Source organism: Rhizophagus irregularis, chromosome 31 (genome assembly GCF_026210795.1).
Source record: "Rhizophagus irregularis chromosome 31, complete sequence".
NCBI classification, from domain to species: Eukaryota; Fungi; Glomeromycota; class Glomeromycetes; order Glomerales; family Glomeraceae; genus Rhizophagus; species Rhizophagus irregularis.
The window spans coordinates 849,333-872,498 of record NC_089459.1 but is presented as its reverse complement, the minus strand read 5'-3'; the positions used below and the strand labels follow the sequence as shown (position 1 = coordinate 872,498).

Below are 23,166 nucleotides of genomic sequence, written 5' to 3'. Positions count from 1 at the left end.
TATTGAAATTAAAACAATGAGAAAGAAGTGATTAAGTCAGTGATTAAGCCACTAAAAATATTTTATGTGGTAATAGTAACACATGACATAAAATGATAAACTTGCGTAATAATAAAATAAATATTGGTCACAAATCTGTCACAAATCGATTCTGACCAATCATAACTAGAGACTCGGACGAAACGAATAAGAAAAAAAGAAACAGAATGATTTTAACACAATTTGTTTCGGGATGTTTTATGTCAAGTTTATTCTTATTCTTTTTGTGTAAAGCAACTGACCGGTATTAGTACGTGCAGGACTGAGTATCGAATTTTTAACGCTCACCGGAGGTGATTTTTACCGTATCACGTGATTTATAATTATTTTCATTAAATTCGTTTTTAAACATTGTACAATTTTTAACATATCAAAAAATAATAAAATGTACAATATAAAAAACGTGTAAAATTTCTCCTCTTTGTAATTATAATTATTGAGTAAAAAATGATCAAGTTTCATTAGAAGTAGTGAATTACAAGAAAAATGTTCAGAAAAGACTTCCACCCACCATGGTACAATGGTTCTTTATATAGATTTTCAAAACCCCTTAATACTATGCATGTATTTTTTGCGTTCGCTCCAACTGCTAATTAAGTAAATTATAACACGACGCATATATACAGTATATTACATTATTGGTACCAACTGTTAAATAATCAAATGATTTAATAAACTTGTATAGATAATGAGGGAGTGAGGGTAGTGATAAAAGAATGAGAATAATGATAAAAATGTAAAAAGAAGCGAAAATGATGATAGGAGAGCAAAAGTAATGATAAAGGAACGAAAATATGATGAAAACACACAAAGAAACAAAAGGGAAGTGAAAATTATGATGAAAAAACGTAAACAAACAATAGATGATGAGAGGAACGAGGGGGCGAAAATGATTATGAATAAGCAAAATGGGACAAAATAGATGATGAAGAAGTGAAAATGATGATGAAAAAACGTAAAGGGATAAAATAGATGATGAGAGAGCGAAAATAATGATGAAATAGCATAAAGGGATGAAATAGATTATGAGGGAGCGAAAATGATGATGAATAAGCAAAAAGGGACGAAATAGATGATGAGGGAGTGAAAATGATGATGAATAAGCAAAAAGGGGGCGAAATAGATGATGAAGGAGTGAAAATAATGATGAAAAAACGTAAACAAACAAAATAGATAATGGGGGAGTAAAAATGATGATGAAAAAACGTAAAGGGACGAAATAGATGATGAGGGAGCGAAAATGATTATGAATAGGCAAAAAGGGGCGAAATAGATGATGAGGGAGCGAAAATGATGATGAAAGAATGTAAAGGGACGAAATAGATGATAAGGGAGTGAAAATGATGATGAAAAAATGTAAAGAAACAAAATAGATGATGAGAAACGAAATAGATAATGAATAAGCGAAAATGATAATAAAAAATGTAAAAGGAATGAAGGAGATAATGAAGGAGCGAACGTGATAATGAAAGTATAAAAGAAACAAAGTAAAGTGATAAGAAAGTGATGATAAAAATGAAGAGGAAGCAAAAGGAATGATATAGAGAATAAAAAGAAATAAAAAACTGATTAGTACTGTAACTACTGTTTAGTAATGGAAAAACAATAACAATAAAACAGTAAGAAAGCTTTACCTTAAATTCCTTGAAACTATTTATCTAAAGAAGACGAAGTTAGTAAAAAGCAAGCAAAAAAAAATAAAAAAAATCTAAAATATTTTAACGTGTAAAAAGTGTGTAGTACAAAATCACCTGGTGAATTTCACCGGGGTAAAATTAAAAATTTTAATAATTTGCTGAAATTCACCGGAGGTGAATGTAAAAATTAAATTATTTTGCCTCTTTAATCAAATACTGTGATTATTAATCGCAAAAAGAATTATGATTTATTTTTATATCATTTATATGGTATTCCGTGATTTTTTTATAATTATAATAAAACGTGTATCAGGCATTGATATTTATATTATTGAGAAATTACACATGTTTCGCATCTTAATGATATAACATTCTCCTTATCCAATAACTATAATTCATTTAATTATAAAGTAATTAATAATTCTTGGTTAGTACAAATTTTAGCAAATAAATTATTATAAATTAAATTTAGTTTGAAACATTTAGATCAAATTTTTATTTAGTGTACCATTATAATATTATATTGTAACTTTTCTTACAATGTCCAAGGAATTACAGCAATTAATACTGTAGAGAATAAACTCATTGAAAATATATTTGTAGAATTAAACGAAAGTTTTGTAGATTTCAGACAAATAAAATTTTTTGAAATTTTTATGCTTGGTTTATTAACTTGAATAAAGCTTGTTACTTGGAATCTTGTATATATCATGTAGCCAAAATCTCGATATTGATACAATAATATTTTGCCTTCTTATAATGACATTAGATTTAAAAGAATCATGAGAATTCTTCAGAGAATTTTAAACTTTGAATATCATTAAGAAATTGTTGCAAAGACATTTTTGTAAAGTAATAAATGATTAAAGAAACCTGCATGTAAAAACACGTAAAAAAAAAAATACTCTCGATTTATCTCGTTCCTGATTCTGATTGGTCATTTATTTCATTTCGAAAAAAAAACCCCAGGTTTATAAATATGAAATTGGTTCACATTGTACAAAAAGTTCTGACCAATCAAATTAAACTAAAAACTAACTGAAAAAATGTGATTAAAACATAATTATTGTAAAAAATTAACAATTCTTTGGAGATCATAATGACAAATTGATTTACATAACTGATAATGATTTACCAATGTTCAGAATTTACCGTCACAATTCAAAAAATGATACAAGAGCATTAAGCGAAAATTAAATGCAGACTTTTTTTTTCAATAATTTATCGCACTTTGACGTTGGATTCAAGTCTAAATCGAACACGATCATCTTATCGCATGATAAAATTTATTTGTGATTTATTGATTTATTTATCATACCACCTTTTCTACCAATCAGATAACGCATACCATTAATTTAACCTTATTAATTAATCATTTATTTGAAAAATATTTATAGATAAGAATCTTTCTTGGCATTTCCTATCAACATTCGCCTAATAAAACCAAAATTATCATTAAAAAAAAAAGAACCTACTAATAAAATGGCAAATGATAAATTCAAGTTGAAATTGAAAACGGGTTTGTCGATAATCAAAAGGATTATAGAAATTGGGAAAAATGTCCCATTAATACAAACGGCTTCCGCAGTTGCAGAACAAATTCAAAAACAAATCGAAATTCAAGTAGACAATGAAGAAATGTGGGCAGACATTAAGGAAAGAGTTTGTACTGCACAAGAACAACTGAACCGTTGTAATCTTGATGAAAGAAAATATAATCGAGCATACAAAAATTACATTGAAGTTTTAAAATATATTAATCTGTATATGAAAGAAATGGGGAATAAGGAAAGTTCGGATGATAAAATTTACAAGAAGCTCAAATCTTTTGTAAATGCTTCTCACGTGAGTATTGTCCCTTGTTAAATTTTTCGATAACCATCCCTTAAAGAGATTGAATTTATTAAAGCTTATTATTTGCACTTACTGTATTTTATACACAGATTAATGAAGTTTATAAGGAACTTTTACATAAACTTGATGATGCAACTAAAGAATTTCATTTTGAAATAAACATAGAAACGTACAATAAAGTAGATGTTTTAAATGATAAAGTGGATATTATATGCAACATGATGAGTTTAGCTTTCTTAAATAAAGGATTTGATCCTAACCCCAAAGATGTGAATTTAACTAAGCTTTATGACAACGATATCGAGGATCCTGAAAATGATGATAAGGATATTCGAGGTGATGGCAGAGTTGAAAAAAAATACTATAATGGGGAAACAGTTGCATTAATAAAAGTTAAATATCCGCAAAATCAAAATGACGAAGAAAAAATTCGTAAATCAGCTATATATCATTTATATCTTAGTGCTTGTAATTCGATTCTCAGATTGTGAGTATACTATATTAATATAAAGGCCCGAGCAATATGCATTTAATTTGGCTGGACAATCATAATGTCGGTCAATGTTCACGAAAAACTATCCAAAAAAGAAAAGATACAGAGTTTTCTTTAATGCTCAATGCTCAAGGTCTCTATTTTATAATAAATGGTATTATTGGCGCATTATTAAGTATTTTATCGACTTATCTTTTTATCCTTATAGTAAAGGAACGTTAGCTTCAAACAGAAGTATGTATATCGTAATCGAATGGGCTGAATATGGGTACCTTGAACTATTTCTTCAGAAAGATATCGCTTTTCCTTGGTCTGAACGCATAAAAATTTCACAACAAATTGCTTCTGCGATTCAGTTTTGTCATAATAATCATATCCTACATCATAATCTCCGTAGGTAATTTATTTATTTAATATATCTCTTAAAGTTATTACGTTATCAATATTTTAACTGTTTTCTTTATAATTCTTAGTAAAAATGTCTTAATTGATAAAGACTTAAATGCTAAACTTACCGGATTCGAGTCAGCTAAGTTTAGTTACGAAGGAACTCGACCTACATCGGATGAAGATGGGATTAGGTAACAATATTATTAAGGTGTTTTCTACAGAAAATAATACGTAGAAAACAAATTGTTAGAATGACGTATGCACTTTTTTAAACGGTATAATAATCAACATATTATAATTTAAAAATAGGTATTATCCGATAGAACGATTTGGTGTAGAACACCACTTATGGTGTAAAAGATGTGATATTTATAGGTGAATATAAAGTAAGCAATCACTATATTATTAACATACAGTATTAATTTAGGGTTTATTTTTCAGTTTTTCAGTGTTACTCTGGGAAATCGCTTCAAGAAAAAAACCGTTTGAGGATATCACAACCAAACGACTAATAAAAATGTTACCGGAAAGATTGCGAACTGGTGAAGGTCCAGGCAAAATTGATAGTGATATTCCATTAAAGTTTAAAGAGATAATCGATAGTTGTGGCTCCTTAAATCAAAAAAGTCGACCCGAAATTAAACAAGTTTCTAAGGAGCTCAACTCTCTATATCTCAATCATGGGAAATAATAAATAGTTTTTCTTTCCCCAATCGGAGGTTAGTCAAGATGACAAATCTTAATTTAAAGTTTTTATTAAATATATTCAATATTAAATATAACATAAAATATTATATAAAAAATAAAACTAATTAAAAAAATTTGGATCAAAGATTTTTCTTCTTATTATTGATAGAAAAAATATTTTTATGAAGCATGCAAAATAAACTATATCTGATATAGAAGGTTTAAAATTAATAAATATATTAACACTACTATTAAATATCATTACCGATAATAGCTTACCTATGATTTTTTTTACTTTTATTCCATTGTTTATCAGCAATATTAAATGGGTTTGATTTTGATTTCCAATCAAGTTTGAGCCATCCAGATATGGTCTTCACTAATTCTTCAGCAGTTGGGCGCTTTTTTGGATCTTCATCTAGACATTTTTCCATTAATTCGACATAGCACTTTGGCGTTTCAAGAGGAAATTTAGGACGTATGCCCTTGAAAATTTCAATCCTAAGATCATTGGTATTGTAATTTTCAAAAGCACGATTGTGCGAGGCAAATTCAGTCATCAAAATACCAATTGCATAAATATCAGATTCTTTGGATTTGGGATCATCTAACAATAATTCCGGTGCAGCGTGTGGAACATTTAACCCAGATGTTTTGGATTTGGAATCATAACCTAATAATGTAGTTTCTTTAGAATTTGCAGGTCGAGACAGGCCAAGATCGGTAATGCAAATATCACTTGTATATTTTATTAGTATATTCCCACCATGAATATCGCCATGCACATAGTCAAGCATATGAATACCGCGTAAGCCATTACAAATAAAGTATAGATACTGAATTTTTTTATGCCACTTCAATCGGTCTTTTCCTTTATTAAATAACACATTTTTAATATCGCCTTTTGGTAAATACTCCATTACTAATATGAAATTCATTGATTTTGGGTTTTGTGAGATTCCATAATATCTGCAAACCATCCAAATATCTGACCTATGAAACTCAATATTGGCCTTTAACTTACAAATATAAATAATAATGATAATAATAATAATAATATATAAGAATATAACTGATATTACTCAAAAATTAAATAAATAAATATTAAAAATTACCTCATTAATATAGTCTTGATCAATATTTTTTGATTCCTCAATCTCTTTTAATGCAACAGTACATGGTTCACTACGAGTTTTGATCCAAATCCCATTATCTTCTTTTTTTGCTTTTCTAATACCATCAAGCCAAGTCGCCTTATAAACTACTCCGAAACCACCTTCTGCTATACGTTCAATATCTACAAAATGATTGTAAGGGATAAATTCCAAATAATTGTAATAATCTGGAGCCAATCTTTGGGATTCCTGAATTAATAAGTTAATATTATCATTTCCTGTCGACCATTTATCAAATTTATCAACAAGTTCTTTTTGGTCACATGCATCACACCAAGCAGGAGCATTGTATTCATTATCGCATTTTGGGCAATTACCAAAATGTGGAAGTTCCTCATCACTATCAAAATCTAAACTGTCTAATATATCAAATTTATATTCTGATAACATTTTTTTAAAATTTGTTTCAATTTAAAGAATTCAAGTATTTCATACTTAGGAAATGATTGATATAAATTGTGTACAATCAGGTGATAAATGTCGGGATTATTTCCCGATCAGCTGATTATTCGTGTTAACTATATTAATATATTTTTTATTAGATAATATGAAGTGATTTACAATGATCATTTTTTTAGGAAATAAATATTTCTTTAGAATGCACACAAGTATTTTTCGGTAATATTAATTAGGACCAATGCACAACTCCTCCAGCTTTATGACACATAGGGTGCATTCATAAATTTTAATTGGATTGGATAGATTTGACGCCTTGATTCGATATTCACAAATTACAAAATTGATTTGGATTGGGTTGTCGATACAATCGACATAATTTTTTTTTTGTCAAATAAATTTTCTCAAAAATCTAATCCTCTTATTTGTGAATAAGCATTGAAATTTATGAGGATCTGATCCAATCCAAATGGATTGAAAATCCGAAAATCGTACCGGTTTTACGGAATTTATACACTTCCACTTAACCTAATAACTCTAGGCGATAAATTAGACTAATAGTATTTCACGATTTCGCTGCTCAAAAAATAGTCCCCCATATAAATGCAGAAACGGAAGCAGAAGGGGTGAAGAAGTGTGTCAAGTATTTTTAGTATGATCACGCGCAGAGCGAAATGCGAACATGTAAAGTGATAGAGTATTAAGGTTATCAACCAATTGACTTATTTTATTAAAATAAACCTAATGAGCTAGCTGTGTTATATCCTTCTAATTACTAAATGGCAAGTTATTTAATAAAATATTTTTTTTTTAATTTTATAGGATTATCGAGAGTTAATTTGTTGCGGAAAACTTGATATTTTCTTACTAAATCGCTTCTAAATAAATTACAGTCAAAGATCATCAATAAATAATGTGATCACAAGATTATGAATATACTAACGCGATTGATGATAAATTATAATAATGTAATTCTAATAAATTTTATTTATCAATAGATTCTTTACAGATTTAAAAATGATATATAACTAATATAAGCCTTCTTTATTAATGGTGGATCTCTAAAAAAGTATTCGTGATTATTATCATGTATTTACATCGATCATGGGAGAAATTGGTCTTGTCAGTTTTTTATCCAATGGTTGTATATTTATCGGTGAATAATATCGAATAGGTTGAATAACTAATTGTTGTTAGAGCCCCAAAGCCATCTTGTATGAATCATTGTCTTTTCGTTTCAGTCCAGACAATCTATATCTCGGATTTAGTTACTGAATATCACAAGATTTTTTGATGCGATATTTGTTGTAACAGTCATGATTTCCATGTTCGTTAAAAATAATTTGATGGATTCCTTGTTTATTCATTTATTATTATTTTCTCCTTAACCTTCTTTAAAAAAGGTTTAGTGTAAATTCTCTTCTTTTGTGATGCAAACATGATGTTGGGCTGACCTTGATTATTTTTTTTCTTATTTGCATTGATGATTCACTGACATTTTGGATTAAACTAAGATTATATTAAGCAAACACTAAAATATTACTATTTCCCGCCCCACGATATAACATAAATGAACGTGGACAAAGTTATTCCCAAATTGCTGACGCTATCATCACGTCACAATTCTGATTCAAACACCGATTGTTCCATGAATTATTCCTATAAAATTAAATATTATATTATTGAGATTGATTATTCCTTAATTTTTTTAAAAAAAGGTAACTGAATATGGCACTTACAGTCTTACAATATATGTAAGTCTCATCGCATGTGAATATTATTGAAGCAGGACTAATTCAAAGAAAGAAAAAAATAAGATTATAAATTCATTACATAGAATTAGAAATTTATACATTAAATTTATTGATATATATATATATGTATGTATATGTATACCTTTTTTGAAAGCAAAGGGAGATACTTGAAACATCAATAATTCAAAATAATTTGTTGAATCAAAAACTAATTAAGCGAGACTATTTGTTGTCAGTAATTTGCCATGACCGACTCTCAACCGAACCTTGCTACCGTGGAGTCGCGGACGCTTTCCTCTACTGTTAAAGAATGAAATGTCTATACATTTACAGAAATTTTATTTTATTTCAAGAAGAGGAGTTAACGTTATCACAGTAAACTGAGTAAAGACATTTACAGAAAAATAAAATACCAACTTTTTATCCTATTTTAGAGTTATTATCACGTGAATTTCACGTATAAAGTAGATTATCAATCAGTAGATTGAATATACTGTATATAATATTCCCGTCACTAAATTATATATCGACTTATTTAGTCTACTATCAGTAATTAAAGTTATATAGTTGCATATAGATAGTACTGAATTGTGTTCTTCCTAGATATAGAAAATAAAAAGGTATATAACGATTCATATTTTTTACTTTTAAGATAAGATATTTCACTTAGCCATATTCCTCCATTTTGACTCATTCCATTCTTGATGAACTTGAGATAATTTCATACCATAGCAAAGAATATTGTTGAAAGAAATACTTGGCTATAAAACGTTCCGGTAAGATTTTACAATATTTGTTAAACTTATGCAGGCGTCAAATGATCATTTCAAGAAAATTAATTCATACTAACTAAATTTTAAAGATTCTCGTCACAAATATCCTCCTCCATCTTTGTCACAGTATCCTCTCTTCATCGACACAGTATCAACAAATAAACAAACACCAAGCATGAAAATACAAGAATAGTAGGAATTTGAATTCATTATCATCAAAGACACGCAAAAACAACACAGAGATTATTATTGAGGATGATGCACATTATAGGAAAAGGATTTGGTCATATTTAGAACGAGGTTCTGGGAAAGACCAAGTAATTATAATTACAATAAGAATTTCTATGATTAAATATTTATATTCACATTCTAAATCTAAATTTTTTAGAGACGCATCACGATCGTAGGGAGGGGAGAAACTCGCATGCGTACCGTAGATGATATTTTTATTTTAAATCTAGAAACGGACGATAAGATTGCATTCTGGATGATTATCAATTAAACCAATTTATATGAAGAACAAAGCTCTGATCAACGATGCGAGAGAATACATTACACAAAATTGTAGTCAATTGATGAGATATGTTGATATGTTAGGAATTATTTGAATAGAGTAGAGGGTAGAGAAAATGATGAATAAGGAAATTAATATTAAGAGGAGATGAATTTAAAATCTTCTCACTCAAAAAATTTTAACTAAATTCGTAGTCATAATTCACTCTTCTCTTTCTTCTTGCTCTTTAAGTGATGATGGTATAAATTTGGTGAAAATTTTTCTTGATCGTCACGTACAGTACATATCATAAGGCGAACAACCAACAGGTGGTACGCAATAAAGATTATGCTGGAAGGATACGTTAATAAGGTGAGCAACCAGCAGTTGATACGCAATAAAGATTATGCTGGAAGGATACGTTAATAAGGTGAGCAACCAGCAGTTGATACGCAATATAGATTATGCTGGAAGGACTTTTGTTTACCTTATAAATCAAAGGGAGAAAAGACAATTTATTGAATATGATCTGATTGGAAATTTAAATAAGGAATTGTAACAAAGAGACTATGGAGAAAAAGAGGATGTTAATTTGAAAGTATTAGTTAATTTATAGTTGATAATTGAATATCATTACATCTTTATTAGTATTAAGAAAGTTGAATTTTTACTAAAGTACACTTTTTGAAAGTAATGATTTATTTAATAAAATAGACTGACATGATGAATTGTCAATATTTTACAAGATGATACAAAAAAATATTTTTTAAGTATCTACAAATATGACAAAATAAAAATACATATACAAATGATGATTTTATCCGTGTAAAAATGTGAAATGAATGATTTCTTCGTAAGCGAATAAAAAAAAAAGAAAATTCACGTTTCATAAATACTAAAATTCTAATTTAATAATTTAATGATATTTCCAATATCCAAAAGTTATATTTAAAAGATAATTTCTGTCATTTTTTGTTAGATCAGGTCTAAAATAAGGTTCAATAGGAGATGGAGGAGATGAAAGTATGATATCATCATTAACAGTCAAAAGTGATGAAATAGATGTTCTAGTAAAATATTCGACTTCATTATTATTATTATTCATCAAATTAATTGATAAAGATGATGATGATATGAATGTAGTTGTAGTTTGAACAGAAATTCCAATTTCATTTCCAACTTCACGTGCAAGTCGTTTTTGTTCGGAATTCCAAGCATTTTTTATTTTATTTGTAGAATGTAACTTATTAAAAGTTATCCTCATTTCACTTTGACAATGTTTCCAATTATAAGTACCATTTTGTTGATTGTTTCTAGCCCAATTATGAATAAAAATTCTTTCGATATCAGAAAGAGGATCAGGACAAACTAATCAAAGAAATAAAAAAAAAAATATATAATTTATTTTAACAATTTTAAAAAATCATAATTTTATATATCAGATATACAGTATATTATATTTTTATACATACGTAGAGGATTAAGTTTATCATTCCAACTAAAAAAAAAAATTTACAAATTTTACAAAAAAAAAAAAAAAAAAAAGACTTTATATAAATATGTATAGTAATATAGAGATTAGAAAAAAAAATTTATTTATATATTAAAAAAAAAAAATAATAATTACTGATGACTAATTTGTTTGTTATTAAATGGTATCTTTCTACTTAATTCTGCGAATGGACTTGGATGGTTAGGATTTTCTAACATAAATTCTCTAATAATTTTTTCATTCTAAAAAAAAAAAAGGAAAAAAGAAAAAAAAAGTTAGGAAAAAAGATTAATACGAAAATTGTCCGTTCCAATTACTTAATTACTTACATATGGATCAAATAATCGGGGCATCTTTTTTTTTTTTAAAGAAAAGCGATAAAAGAAAAGCGAAAAAAGAAAAGCGATAAAAGAAAAGCGATAAAAGAAAAGCAAAAAGGAAAAGCAAAAAAAGAAAAATTGGAGTCCAGTTATTTATATTGAAAAGTTGGATTATGGGTTTTTGACTTTGGCAAAACAAATAAGCGAAAGAGAACAAGTTAAAACCAGTTAAATTTCCAATTATGTTACCCAAGTTACCCACATAAATTTTATACAAACCGAAAAAATTGCCTTAATATGGATGATTTCTAGAAAAAGAACCGATGGTACATCAATAATTCGATTAATATGGATTAGAACTTTTTTTAAAAAAAGTATTTTTGAGATGATTGATTAGATTTAAATCATTCAATGCACGATGCCCCCTAATTCTCTTTGATTCATTTCCATTTTAGAGGATTAATGAGAATAACGAAGTTTTGCTATCGTTCTTCATATTTAGATAAATTAAATTCTATATATGGAAAGAATATATCATATTTAGTCTTTTGAATGAAAGATTTATGCCTTGTGATCTAATCCACATGTAACTAACAAATAACATAATTGTTCATATCAAGTATAATATTTTTATTTTGGCTTTTTTAATTTTTTTTTTTTAAGAAAAAAAAACCAGAAAAATTACATCACCTATTTGAGAATTAAGAAGTATATACTAATGACGCAATTTTGTATTTAGCCAAAAAAACGATGATCTTGTACGACCTGCGCCATATCATTATTATCATGAGATTTTTCTGCTGACTATCATCATAACACGTTACTAAGCCAACAACCTTTTGTCGTTTATATCCGGCAAATTCCATTTTAGAAATCTAGAAATGCTTTTCAAGATATTTTAAGATATATTGTTCATTTATTTCTTTGTTCATTTATTTTTTTGTTCGTTTGTTCGTTTCTTTGGTAAAATTATAATTTGGAAATTGCAGTACGATTAATATTGAAATCTTTTTTTAATTTGCTGGCCTTTTATTATTATTTATTCAGGGGTAGTTTATTTTGTCGATCAACACGAATTTGTGTTCCCAATGGAAAAACTCATTTATTATTAATCATTCAAATGAAAAGGAAAAGAGAAAAAAAAGAAAAAAATAAAAATGAGAAAAAAATAAAAATCGATAAATGATTTATCCAACTTCTATGTATCTAATATTTCCTTTTATTATTTTGAGACATGGCTTTAATTGATGATTTTTCAATTACTCTAAATTATAATTGTTCAATTGTTTTCACTTTTTTGGACACAATTTTAAGCAGTATATGCCGTCATCATAATGGGGCAAAATCTCCGGACAATGCTAATTTTGGTCCTATTGTTCAGCCCAAAGCGTAACACACTGCTCATACTGCTTATATAAAAGTACCTACCTCCCCACCTTAAAAATTCCCAAAAATTTTGTTACATAATTTGAAAAAAAAAACCATGTCAAATGAAAGAGTAAGAAGAAGGGTAAACGAAAAGGTGAAAGAAAAATTGAAAGAAATAGAGACTCAACCCGAAATTAGGGACCCAAACGAGCCTCCTGTTCCTATTCTTACACGAAAAGAATATGGTGATGGATACGGAAAAGTGGGAAGACATGTTGAAGTGAAAGTCAATAGCTTTGAGGTGACAAATATCTCCAAATACAACAAATTTTTCAAGTATAATATTGAGATCAACCCTATTGATAAGGACATTGAAGTTGACGTCAAGAGGGAAAGGTCAGACTATGGCAAAAGTATTCGACGCAGAGTTCTTAAAGAACTTAGTTTAGAAATGGAGGATTGGTTTCATAAAGTAGTTTACGCATATGATGGTGGCTCTACCCTCTACACAACGAGTTATCTGGGATTTGATAAAGTGAAAGATGTAAAGGCAGTCGTAAAGGAAGAAATTAGTATTGCAAATTTACAAAATCTTGATGGAGAACCCACTCGATATAAAGTAATCATTAACCGTTTAGACACTATCATCGAGCTAACTCAAATAAATAAGTACATTAATGGAGAAGAATTTGAGTGGGAATTTTTTAGCGACGAAGCTTTTAACGTTCTCAACTCTCTGATCCATAAAGTGGGGATGGAAAATGAAAAATATATTCAATCCGGCAATAGTTCAATCTATAACAAAGAAAATAAGAAAAATATTAATGGTGGTGTTGAATTGTGTCTCGGATGGTTCTCAACCGTAAGGCCAGGCCAGGGAAGCTTGTTCATAAATGTGAATCCAACATACACCACTTTCTATCAACCATTAAATTTGGAAGAATTTCTTTTCCAATGTTTTTTTCCAAAGTATCAAAACATTCCTAATGAAATTAATGCTTTTCAACTGAAGAAAATTAACGAAATACTCAAAGGACTACTTGTTAAACCTCTACACCTGGAACCTATCCAAACTGGGAGACGTATTAGAAGGCTTCTAGCTGCTACCAAAGTAAATCGTTTTAGATATAAGCCAAGAGCAGATTCGGAAGAAACATTTCCACTTGAAAGATATTTTAGGGAAAGATATAAACTTAAGGCTTCATCAAGACTTTTTGTTGAATTAATGACTGACGATGACACAAGTATTGCATGGCCAGTCGAATTCTGTAAAATTATTGAAGGACAACGTTATAGCAATAAGAAGTTGTCTGGAAAACAAAGAGGAGAAATAATTTTGCTTGCAAAGTTTAAACCTTCCATAAATGAACAAGAAACGATCAGAGGAGCTAAAGAAATATTACAATTACAGAATGATCCTACTGGCGTTGGAATGAAAGTTGATCCAAATTTGGCCAAAGTGGATGCACGTGTAATTAAATCTACGGATGTTAAATATGCAGGAAAAATCATGAAACCTAACAATGGACAATGGAATCTCAAAGATGTCAAGTTTGTCGAAAGTGGGGAACGCCTCGAATTTTGGCATGTAGTGATTTTTGAACAAAGTAAATGGATGCCCAAAGGAGAAGTTATTAATTTTATCGAAAATCTCGCAAGACAATGTGAATCACAAGGGATGAGTATAGCAAGAAATAGGCCGGAAATTCAATATCTCCAATACTATAATAAGGGACCTAATGTCGTGAAACAAGCTTATGAAGATGCAAGAGATATACTTAGAAGGCCACCTCAATTGATAATCTTCATTATTCCCGGTGAAAAGTCACCAATCAATACCGAACTTTACGAAACCATCAAACGAGTTATGGATACTGAAATAGGTTGTCTTTCTCAATGTGTAAGCGTAGATTCTAGGAAAAATTTTCGCAGTCCTCAATATTGTGCCAACCTTGCTATGAAAATCAATCTTAAACTTGGAGGAGTAAACTCTATTTTACCAGAAGATAAATTACGACTTCCTAGTGGAGAAGAAGTACTCTTTCTTGGTGCTGATGTAACTCATCCAAAAGATAAGAATGGTAAATCCATCTGTGCAGTTGTTGGATCACTTGATAATCAAGCCGGTCGGTTCATTACAAAATATCAGGATCAAGAGCGTTCCGGAAAGGAAGAAATTCTTGAAATTGATAAATTGATTAAAGAAATCTTGAGGGAATATTGCGATTATCAGAAGAGAAGAAGTAGAGTCAAGAATAACGAAGTAATAACACTCCCACCATGCATTATTATGTATCGTGATGGTGTTAGCGAATCCCAATTTGAACGAGTTCTCAGGTGGGAACTTCCAAAGATTAGAGAAGCATGTAGATTGTTCCGGCAAGGTTATGAACCAAAGATCATTTTTTCAGTCGTCGGTAAACGGCATCATACGAGAATTTTCCCAGTAGATCCCAAAAATAGGATGGAAGCAGATAAGAATGGAAATTGTCTTGTTGGAACAATTGTTGACAAAAAAATCACACATCCTACACTTAATGATTTTTACCTCCAATCACACTTTGCAAATCAAGGAACAGCGCGACCATCTCATTATACTATTCTTCATGATGATATAAAATTAACAATAGATGAATTTCAAGGTCTAAGTAATACATTATGTTATAACTTTCAACGGTCCACATCCAGTGTCAGTATTCCAGCACCTACATATTACGCTCATTTAACTTGTGCCCGGGCGAAAATGTATTTGACAACACATAGGGGGAATATATATTTACCAAACGTGCACAGAAATCTCAAAAATTATCCAATGTATTTTATGTGAAACAAAAAAAAATTTGGAAAAATAATTTGTGAAGAAATGATGATAAAAAAAAAAAAGTGAATAAAAAAAATTAAAGGCGCGGTGCGGGGTCTAAGGTTATTAAGGTGTTTAAGGTGTTTAAGGTGTTTAAGGGTTTTTATGAAGTTTAGAATAAAAAAAGAAATTACCTGCAACACTAATTGCTATTATTGGAAGTTAAAAATAAGTATACATAGGATATTGCATTATGTAATAAAGAATTATATAGACCGGCATACAATTTATATTTGATATTCATAATATTAATAGATAATCTTAATAACAATTATATTAAATAAAGATTTTTTACTAACGATAATTAATATTACATTACAAGTATATCAAGTATATCGGTTATTAAATAAATCACGTGCATATGAAGTATAGTAAATTAGTAATTGTATTAACTGTTAATTGTATAAAGTTATTAAAAAAAGATGCTAGTTTGTGACCGGTTGGTTGATCGATCATGATTGATCAACGTTGCAACGTGGCACTCACGGAATTTCTCCCTATAAGGGAAAGTTGAGAAAGTAAAGTTTTGAAGATCCGTATACTTTAAAATAAAATATATTTTCAACGCGAAAAAAATGCAAGTGTAGAGAGCGAATATATAATAAATATTTCAAAACAATATTTTCAACGCGAAAAAAAATGCAAGAACCCAAGCCCCCCAAAAAAAAAGAAATTCAAAAAAGTTATACTAACTTGAATCAATGTATTTATTTATATATACGGGTATATCAATTTATTATTAGTTTCATCTTTTAATTTTTATATTACGTCATATTATGTAAATGCAGTTTTATTAATTTTATTACAAATGCATTAATTTATATGAAGTCGGAAAAGTCGGAATCACGGAAAATATAATAATGATCGCGTCAATTGCGTTTTTTTTTTTATTGATTTCATAAAAAAAAGTTACATCAAAGCTTAAATATTACATAAAAAAAAAATCGTAATTTAAAAATCTTTATCTAATTATAATCCCGTAATACATATCAAACTTAAAAAAAACTTAATGTGTACTATATCTGTACTATCCGTATATTCTGTATATCAATCATATATACTATTGTATATATATATCATATATTATAATCTAAATATCATATTATAACTTTAATTATTCATCTAAATCTGATATAGTTTTATCACTTTCTTCACTTACTTCACTTTCTTCTTTTTCTTTCCTTTTCCTATTTCTTACTTGCCAATATAAATAATCCTTATCATAATCCTCCTTAAAATCATATTTAGCAGCCAAAGTAGTCCATTTTTCATCACTTAATATATCAAATTCACGAGGTGAAATCTGACAATATTTATAAGCATCATCGATTCCACATAATTTTTGACAATTAAAAAAGTGATAAATTCTAATGGTTTTTCTTATAACCTTATAATTTCCTTTTAAATTAATATCATTCATTAATTTTTGTTTAACTTTTTTTCCATTTTCTTGATTGAATTTTATTTTATATTGATTCATAACATTATAAAAACGGAATAAATTTTCAAATTTAACGTATAAATTTTTTTCAGTTTTACTTTGAATAGCTTGAACGATCCCATTAACAACAGCCTTTCGATCCACATCGTCTTCCATATTTAATGATACGGAAAAAATGTTATTATTTGTTGTTATATGAACATTTTTTAATTGAATCAATTTTTCAATTTCCTTAACGAACTTATTATAAAGTTTGTTATGATCCATTTTTAATAAATTTTATAAATAAATAATATATATATATATATTTAATATATATATATGTGATGTATATATATATATATATATATTGTGATATATATATGTATACAGTATTATATATATATATATTTTTTTTTTTATATTTTTATATTTTTTTTTTTTCAAATAAAAAATTTGTGGATAATTTTTGATTTTAATGATTTCACTTCGGTTATTTAAATCATTTAAATCTTTCAAAGATTTCAAAAGTTTTTTTTTTTTTATAAATTAGTTTTTTTTTTCTCCATATTAAGAAATTTATTTTTATTATTACAATAAAAATTAAATATTTTAACCAATCGGTTGTCGAACGGGACAATCTGTTAAAGAAATTCCATGTTTTTAGAAAATTAAAACACCGAGAATCGAGTATCACAGGGAATTTAATTATCCCAAATGGGTAAGTTTTTTTTCGGTTGAAATAACTTCTATATAAGAAATCGTAAAAAAAAAAATATGATGTGATTTATAGGAAACAAAATATTTATATAAATTAATTAAAATTCGCGACATTTTAATATTAAATATAGTAATTTTTAATTCATATCATTGGTACAAATATTAATATAATGAAAACAAAAGTATAATGTTCCTTTTAAGTAAATCAAAAGAAAAAGTAAATCAAAGATCATTATTACTAAAATTTTAAACCTTACGATCTCTCATTAGTAATTATAAAATCTGCATTTATCTTTTATATAATAATAATGGTATGAATTATATTATTGTATATAACCTAAAGAGAATTTGAGTATCATTGATATCATTTGACCTTCTTTCTTCCTAGTAATAAATCGGGTAAATCAAGAGGCGCGTTAGAAAGCTTTATAGAAAAAAAAAAATACTGGATTGGGGAATGAAAAAGAACCAATTAAAATTGTTTGTATCACTTTTTATTTTATCATTTGTCAGATATCAAAATAAATAGTAAAGTCGTAATAAAAAAAAAAAAAATGATGATATAATATAAAATATATATGTTACACTAAAAAGGTTTCTGACACGTTTCATATTATTTACTTTATTTTAACAATGATATTGAAGATTATATTTATTTTATTTATATCGTGGAAGTAACAAATTCCGAAATTAACCATTACGTATTAAATTACGGATAAACTTTAAGTTCCTTAAGTTTTAGAATAATAAAGTTTTGCCGAAGGTTAGCTGATCAACCGCAGATAAAAAGTTGTTGACGATCATTTCTAAATGATTTTTCGTCGAAAAAAAAATTAAAATCGTGATTAATAACGTGATAACGTGATTATTATTAATATTCACTTGGATCTTTTTCATCGGATTTACAAATAATTTTAATAATTTATAATGAACATTTCTAATTATATAAAAAAAAAAAATTTTATTTTAAATTTAGTAAGATATAAATTTTTAATACAAACATGTCACAAAACTAATTTACATGCATTTACATGCACAACCAATCAAATCCTCCGAACCCCTCACGTTACAAATGTAAAATATCAAACAATGAACAACAGTAAATTAACATGCAGATCATAAAAAGGAAATGTCAAATAATATAAGATATAGAATATGAATACAAAAAAAAAAAAAAAAAAAATATTTATATTATTATTTTTTTTTTTGGTTATACTAAAAAAAAATCTTTAGGTGATAGATTCAAAATGGTTATTTTATCTTATTTTAATCATAAATTTTGTTTTGATCTAATCGATCTTTACGTATTTTTTTTTCTTTCTTTTCAGCTAAAATAGAAGTTAGAACTTTTACGTTGTATTTAGACATATTATAGACTTGGCTCCCGAATTTTTCATATTGAATTAAAAATTCAAGTCGACCATTCAGTCGAATCACTCTTTTAATCTATTGAATTTTTAATTCATCCTATTTATTGATGGTCATTTTTGACGATAAAATACCGATAAGCATGATACTAACCTAAATATCCCACATATTAACATATGAAAACTATTATTATAATATATGTGATATAAATTCATGATAAGAAAATCCTTTAATATAATAAATTATAAATGTCATCTTTTTTTGTTAAGTCGTTAAAAAAAAAAATTCATTACAGAATTTTAATTTTCTTTTTTTCATTATGGTTAAAAAATTTTGTGAAGAAATAGTTGCTCATTATAAAAAACTTTATGAAACTGGAATAGATTATGATGTAAAAATTTATACCGGTGAAAACCCAAATGTGAAAGAATTTCATGCTCATTCTTTAATATTAAAAACTCAGTCTGAATTCTTTAAAATTTCTTTTGAAAAAGGCATTCAAAAGAAGGATGGTTATTTTATTATAAAATTAAATAATTCTCCAAAAACTTTTGAAGTTCTTTTAAGGTATTTTTGAGTATTTTGAAATTATCTTTTATATTTTTTTTATAATTAATTAATTAAATTAATTAATTAATTTATTTTTCTTAGATATATGTATTTTGGATGTGTTGATTTATTAAAATTAAAACCTAATGAAATATTAGCCCTCTTAATACCATCAGATGAATTTGGTCTTAACCCTTTGAGTGATTACATTCAAGAAATTTTAATTAAAAAACATCGTAAATTTATTCTTAATAATATTATTGAAGTTATTGAATCAATTTATCAAAAAAATTCTTTTAATCAATTATGGGATTTATGTCTTCGACATATTTGTGATCATCCAGATTATTTATTTGGAAGTTCTAAATTTCTTACCTTTAATCCTACTATTTTAGAATCATTTCTAAAACGAGATGATCTTAATGTTAGTAATGAAATCATTCTTTGGGATAATTTATTAAAATGGGCATGTGGTCAAAATCCTATTATTCAACAAGATATTAAAACTTGGGGAAAAAATGATTTTATTGTAATGGAAAGAAGATTATATAGATTTATTCCTTTAATTAGATTTCATTATATATCTCCTGAAGATTTTCGTTCAAAAGTATATCCTTATAAAGATTTATTACCAAATGATTTAATTAATAATATTTTTGATTATCAAAAATTAGATAAAAAACCATTTATTAAACAACTTCCTAGATGTACTTCAACTATAATTAAATCTCAACATTTTGCTATTTTTTCTAGTTGGATTGATAAAAAAGAATCTTTTTATTATAATTTAACAAATATTCCTTATGATTTTAAATTACTTTATCGTTCTAGTAGAAATGGTGAATTAATTTCAGCATTTCATGAAGCATGTGATAATAAAGGTCCTACTATAGTTATTGCAAAGATTAAACATTCTGAAGAAATAGTTGGAGGTTATAATCCATTAGAATGGAATACTAGTGGTTTATGGAAATCAACAAGAGATAGTTTTTTATTTTCTTTTAAGAATAGAATGAATCTTAATTCTTCAAAAGTAGGTTATAGTAAAGGTGATCAATATTCTATACATTGTGGTTTAGGTTATGGTCCATTTTTTGGTATTGGTATTGATTTAGGTTGTAATTCTGATGGTACTTGGATAAGTAGTATATCAGCTTCTTCTTCTTATTCAAAGATTAATTTACCATCAATTTTTATGGTAGATGATTATGAAGTATTTCAAGTTATTATTAAAAAATAATATAAATATATAACATATTTTAAGTTTTAAAGTATTAAGTTTTATTGACAATAACATATTTTTAGATAATAACATATTTTAAGTTTTATAGATAATAACATATTTTAAGTTTTATAAATAATAACATATTTTAAGTTTTATAAATAATAACATATTTTAAGTTTTATAAATATCAAGTTAACAATCTAATCTTTTTTTTATTATTATTATTGTAAATTAACAAAGTAATCTTTATTATCATTTTATTATTATAAGTTAATATTGAAAACGAATAAGATTAGTAAAATTATTTCATACGTTCATACGTAAAATAAGTTATTCTAAATAAGTAATTTATGATTTATTTGTTTATATGTTTGTTCAAGTATTTTTTCCGAGATTGATATGGTCACGATAAGAGATTTTTCCGAAGCAGAAGCCATTCATCTTACAGGACAGAACGGTCTATCATTTTTTTTTGACAAGGAATGTTTTCGCCGAATATATAATAAGATTATCAAGTTTAAAGAAATAAATATATATATTTTTTTTATAACCTATTTTAAATAGTTTTTATAACCTAAATATAAAAAAAAAATGTTTTACTATAAATGCTATTAAAGTGAATATCCCCTTTAAGTAAATTAAAAAATAGTATATGTACGTTAGCACGTATTTATTGTGATTATCAATTTAAAAAAAAAATTAGAGTTTAAAAAAAGGGCAATATTAAACAATATTAAACAATATTATAAATAATATTATAACAGTATTATAACAATATTATAACGATATTATAACAATATTGTAACAATATTATAACATTATAACAATATTATAATAATATTGTAACAATATTATAACATTATAACAATATTATAACAATATTATAATAATATTTATATTAATATTATATTAAGAACATTTTCAATAAAAAAAATTAATTAATTTTTTTTTTTTTAGAACAAAAACAACAAAACAGATCCTTCTCTTCTATATTATGCTTAAAGGAAAAAAGTAAATTATTAACATTTTCGGTTAAAACATCCTTTTTATTTATTTATATTAAAAACAAAGTGATACAGTAAAACAAAAAAAAGTAATTTGGATTTATTATATCAAAATTAATTAAAATTTTTCCGATCTGATTATCTGATTGTTGATGCATTATAATCAGCTGCAAAATCTGGTCGCAGAGCGCATTAAATATTCATTTTTCACCCAAAAAAGGAAATATGTCATGATCAAAAATTAAATTAAAAATGTTGTACACTTTTCACTGATTTACAGATACGATACATGAATGAAAAAGTGTTGAAACGAATAAAATAATATATTATGGAAAGCTGCGGTCAGATTTTGCCATAATAATCATAATCATTATTCACCCAAAAGAAGGAAATAAATCTAGAGAAAATGAACTAATTAAATTTTTCATTGATTGATGCTCTCAGATGTAAGATGATAACTGAAACGCGTCAGATATCTCGGATATTAATTTTAAATAATTTCGCCATAATAATAAATAATACAATCATAAAATATGTACAAATCAAATTTCAATATACAACATATACAACAAAGTGTTGTTGGCGTTATTGACTAGATAAATTCATTCACTACATTTGATAAATATATAAATCCTAGAATCTAAGATTCATACTTCTTAAAAAAACAGTTGATATCAATCTTATCACCTGAGGTACAACATATTTATTTTTTTTTTTCATTATGGCTACAAAATTTTTATAATAAAATTTTATAAAAACTTATCCAATTCTTATTAAAAACACGTGATTTGTTTACGGTATTTACGGTATTTTAATTTTTAATACATTACAGTATAAAGGATTTAAAATATTATTTTCTTTGACTGTTGATTTAACAATAAATTTGAAGTTCAACCTTTGATTATAAGAAGTAAATTCAAAGAAAATCGATATGAAATAATATAATGATATAAACGTGTGTATTAAAAAGTTGATCATATGATATTTATATAAAATGCAAATTTAGTAATAATCTTGACAAATCATCATATTCCGTATGAATAAAATAAAATTCCGAGATAGTTTGTTCTATTCTTTATTTTATTTTATTTTTTTTTTCAAAAAAAAAATATCACTTTGTATTAACAAAATTTATAAAAATATAACGAT

At 26.6% G+C, this 23,166-nt stretch overlaps 5 protein-coding genes across 5 annotated transcripts; 2 read left to right on the top strand and 3 right to left on the bottom strand.

The window, feature by feature from the left end:
* Positions 1-3,158: 3,158 nt before the first annotated feature.
* On the top strand, positions 3,159-5,104 carry OCT59_022293 (uncharacterized protein; the record flags this gene model as incomplete). Its single annotated transcript, XM_025327128.1, has 6 exons — positions 3,159-3,521; positions 3,620-4,017; positions 4,232-4,420; positions 4,497-4,604; positions 4,723-4,788; positions 4,855-5,104. The coding sequence occupies 6 exons, from the start codon at positions 3,159-3,161 to the stop codon at positions 5,102-5,104; spliced, it is 1,374 nt and encodes a 457-aa protein (XP_025172796.1).
* A 136-nt stretch (positions 5,105-5,240) lies between these two features.
* Positions 5,241-6,697, bottom strand: OCT59_022292 (uncharacterized protein; the record flags this gene model as incomplete). The annotated part of the gene is made up of 3 exons (XM_025323585.2): positions 6,216-6,697; positions 5,380-6,119; positions 5,241-5,307 (listed from the first exon to the last, which is right to left on the bottom strand). Exons 1-3 carry the CDS (start codon positions 6,663-6,665, stop codon positions 5,241-5,243), a joined length of 1,257 nt encoding a protein of 418 aa, XP_025172795.1. The 5' UTR covers positions 6,666-6,697.
* A 2,043-nt stretch (positions 6,698-8,740) lies between these two features.
* OCT59_022291 (uncharacterized protein) lies at positions 8,741-10,478 on the top strand (the record flags this gene model as incomplete). Its single annotated transcript, XM_066144719.1, has 5 exons — positions 8,741-8,800; positions 9,158-9,201; positions 9,288-9,324; positions 9,420-9,515; positions 9,587-10,478. The coding sequence occupies 5 exons, from the start codon at positions 8,741-8,743 to the stop codon at positions 9,698-9,700; spliced, it is 351 nt and encodes a 116-aa protein (XP_066006154.1). The 3' UTR covers positions 9,701-10,478.
* On the bottom strand, positions 10,359-11,628 carry OCT59_022290 (uncharacterized protein). Its single transcript, XM_025319861.2, has 4 exons — positions 11,513-11,628; positions 11,319-11,425; positions 11,164-11,189; positions 10,359-11,059 (listed from the first exon to the last, which is right to left on the bottom strand). Exons 1-4 carry the CDS (start codon positions 11,534-11,536, stop codon positions 10,608-10,610), a joined length of 609 nt encoding a protein of 202 aa, XP_025172794.1. The 5' UTR covers positions 11,537-11,628; the 3' UTR covers positions 10,359-10,607.
* Positions 11,629-16,594: 4,966 nt separating this feature from the next.
* On the bottom strand, positions 16,595-17,615 carry OCT59_022289 (uncharacterized protein). The gene has a single exon (XM_025319859.2). It carries the CDS (start codon positions 17,437-17,439, stop codon positions 16,846-16,848), a length of 594 nt encoding a protein of 197 aa, XP_025172792.1. The 5' UTR covers positions 17,440-17,615; the 3' UTR covers positions 16,595-16,845.
* Between the last annotated feature and the right edge of the window lie 5,551 nt (positions 17,616-23,166).

Bases quoted from the DNA above. Each gene is read 5' to 3' on its own strand.
- OCT59_022290 (XM_025319861.2), bottom strand. From the start codon at position 11,536: ATGCCCCGATTATTTGATCCATAT. The intron at 11,426-11,512 runs GTAAGTAATTAA...TTTTTTTTTTAG, and splicing joins CCCGATTATTTGATCCATAT to AATGAAAAAATTATTAGAGA. The intron at 11,060-11,163 runs GTATGTATAAAA...TTCTTTGATTAG, and splicing joins TGATAAACTTAATCCTCTAC to TTTGTCCTGATCCTCTTTCT.
- OCT59_022289 (XM_025319859.2), bottom strand. From the start codon at position 17,439: ATGGATCATAACAAACTTTATAATAAGTTCGTTAAGGAAATTGAAAAA.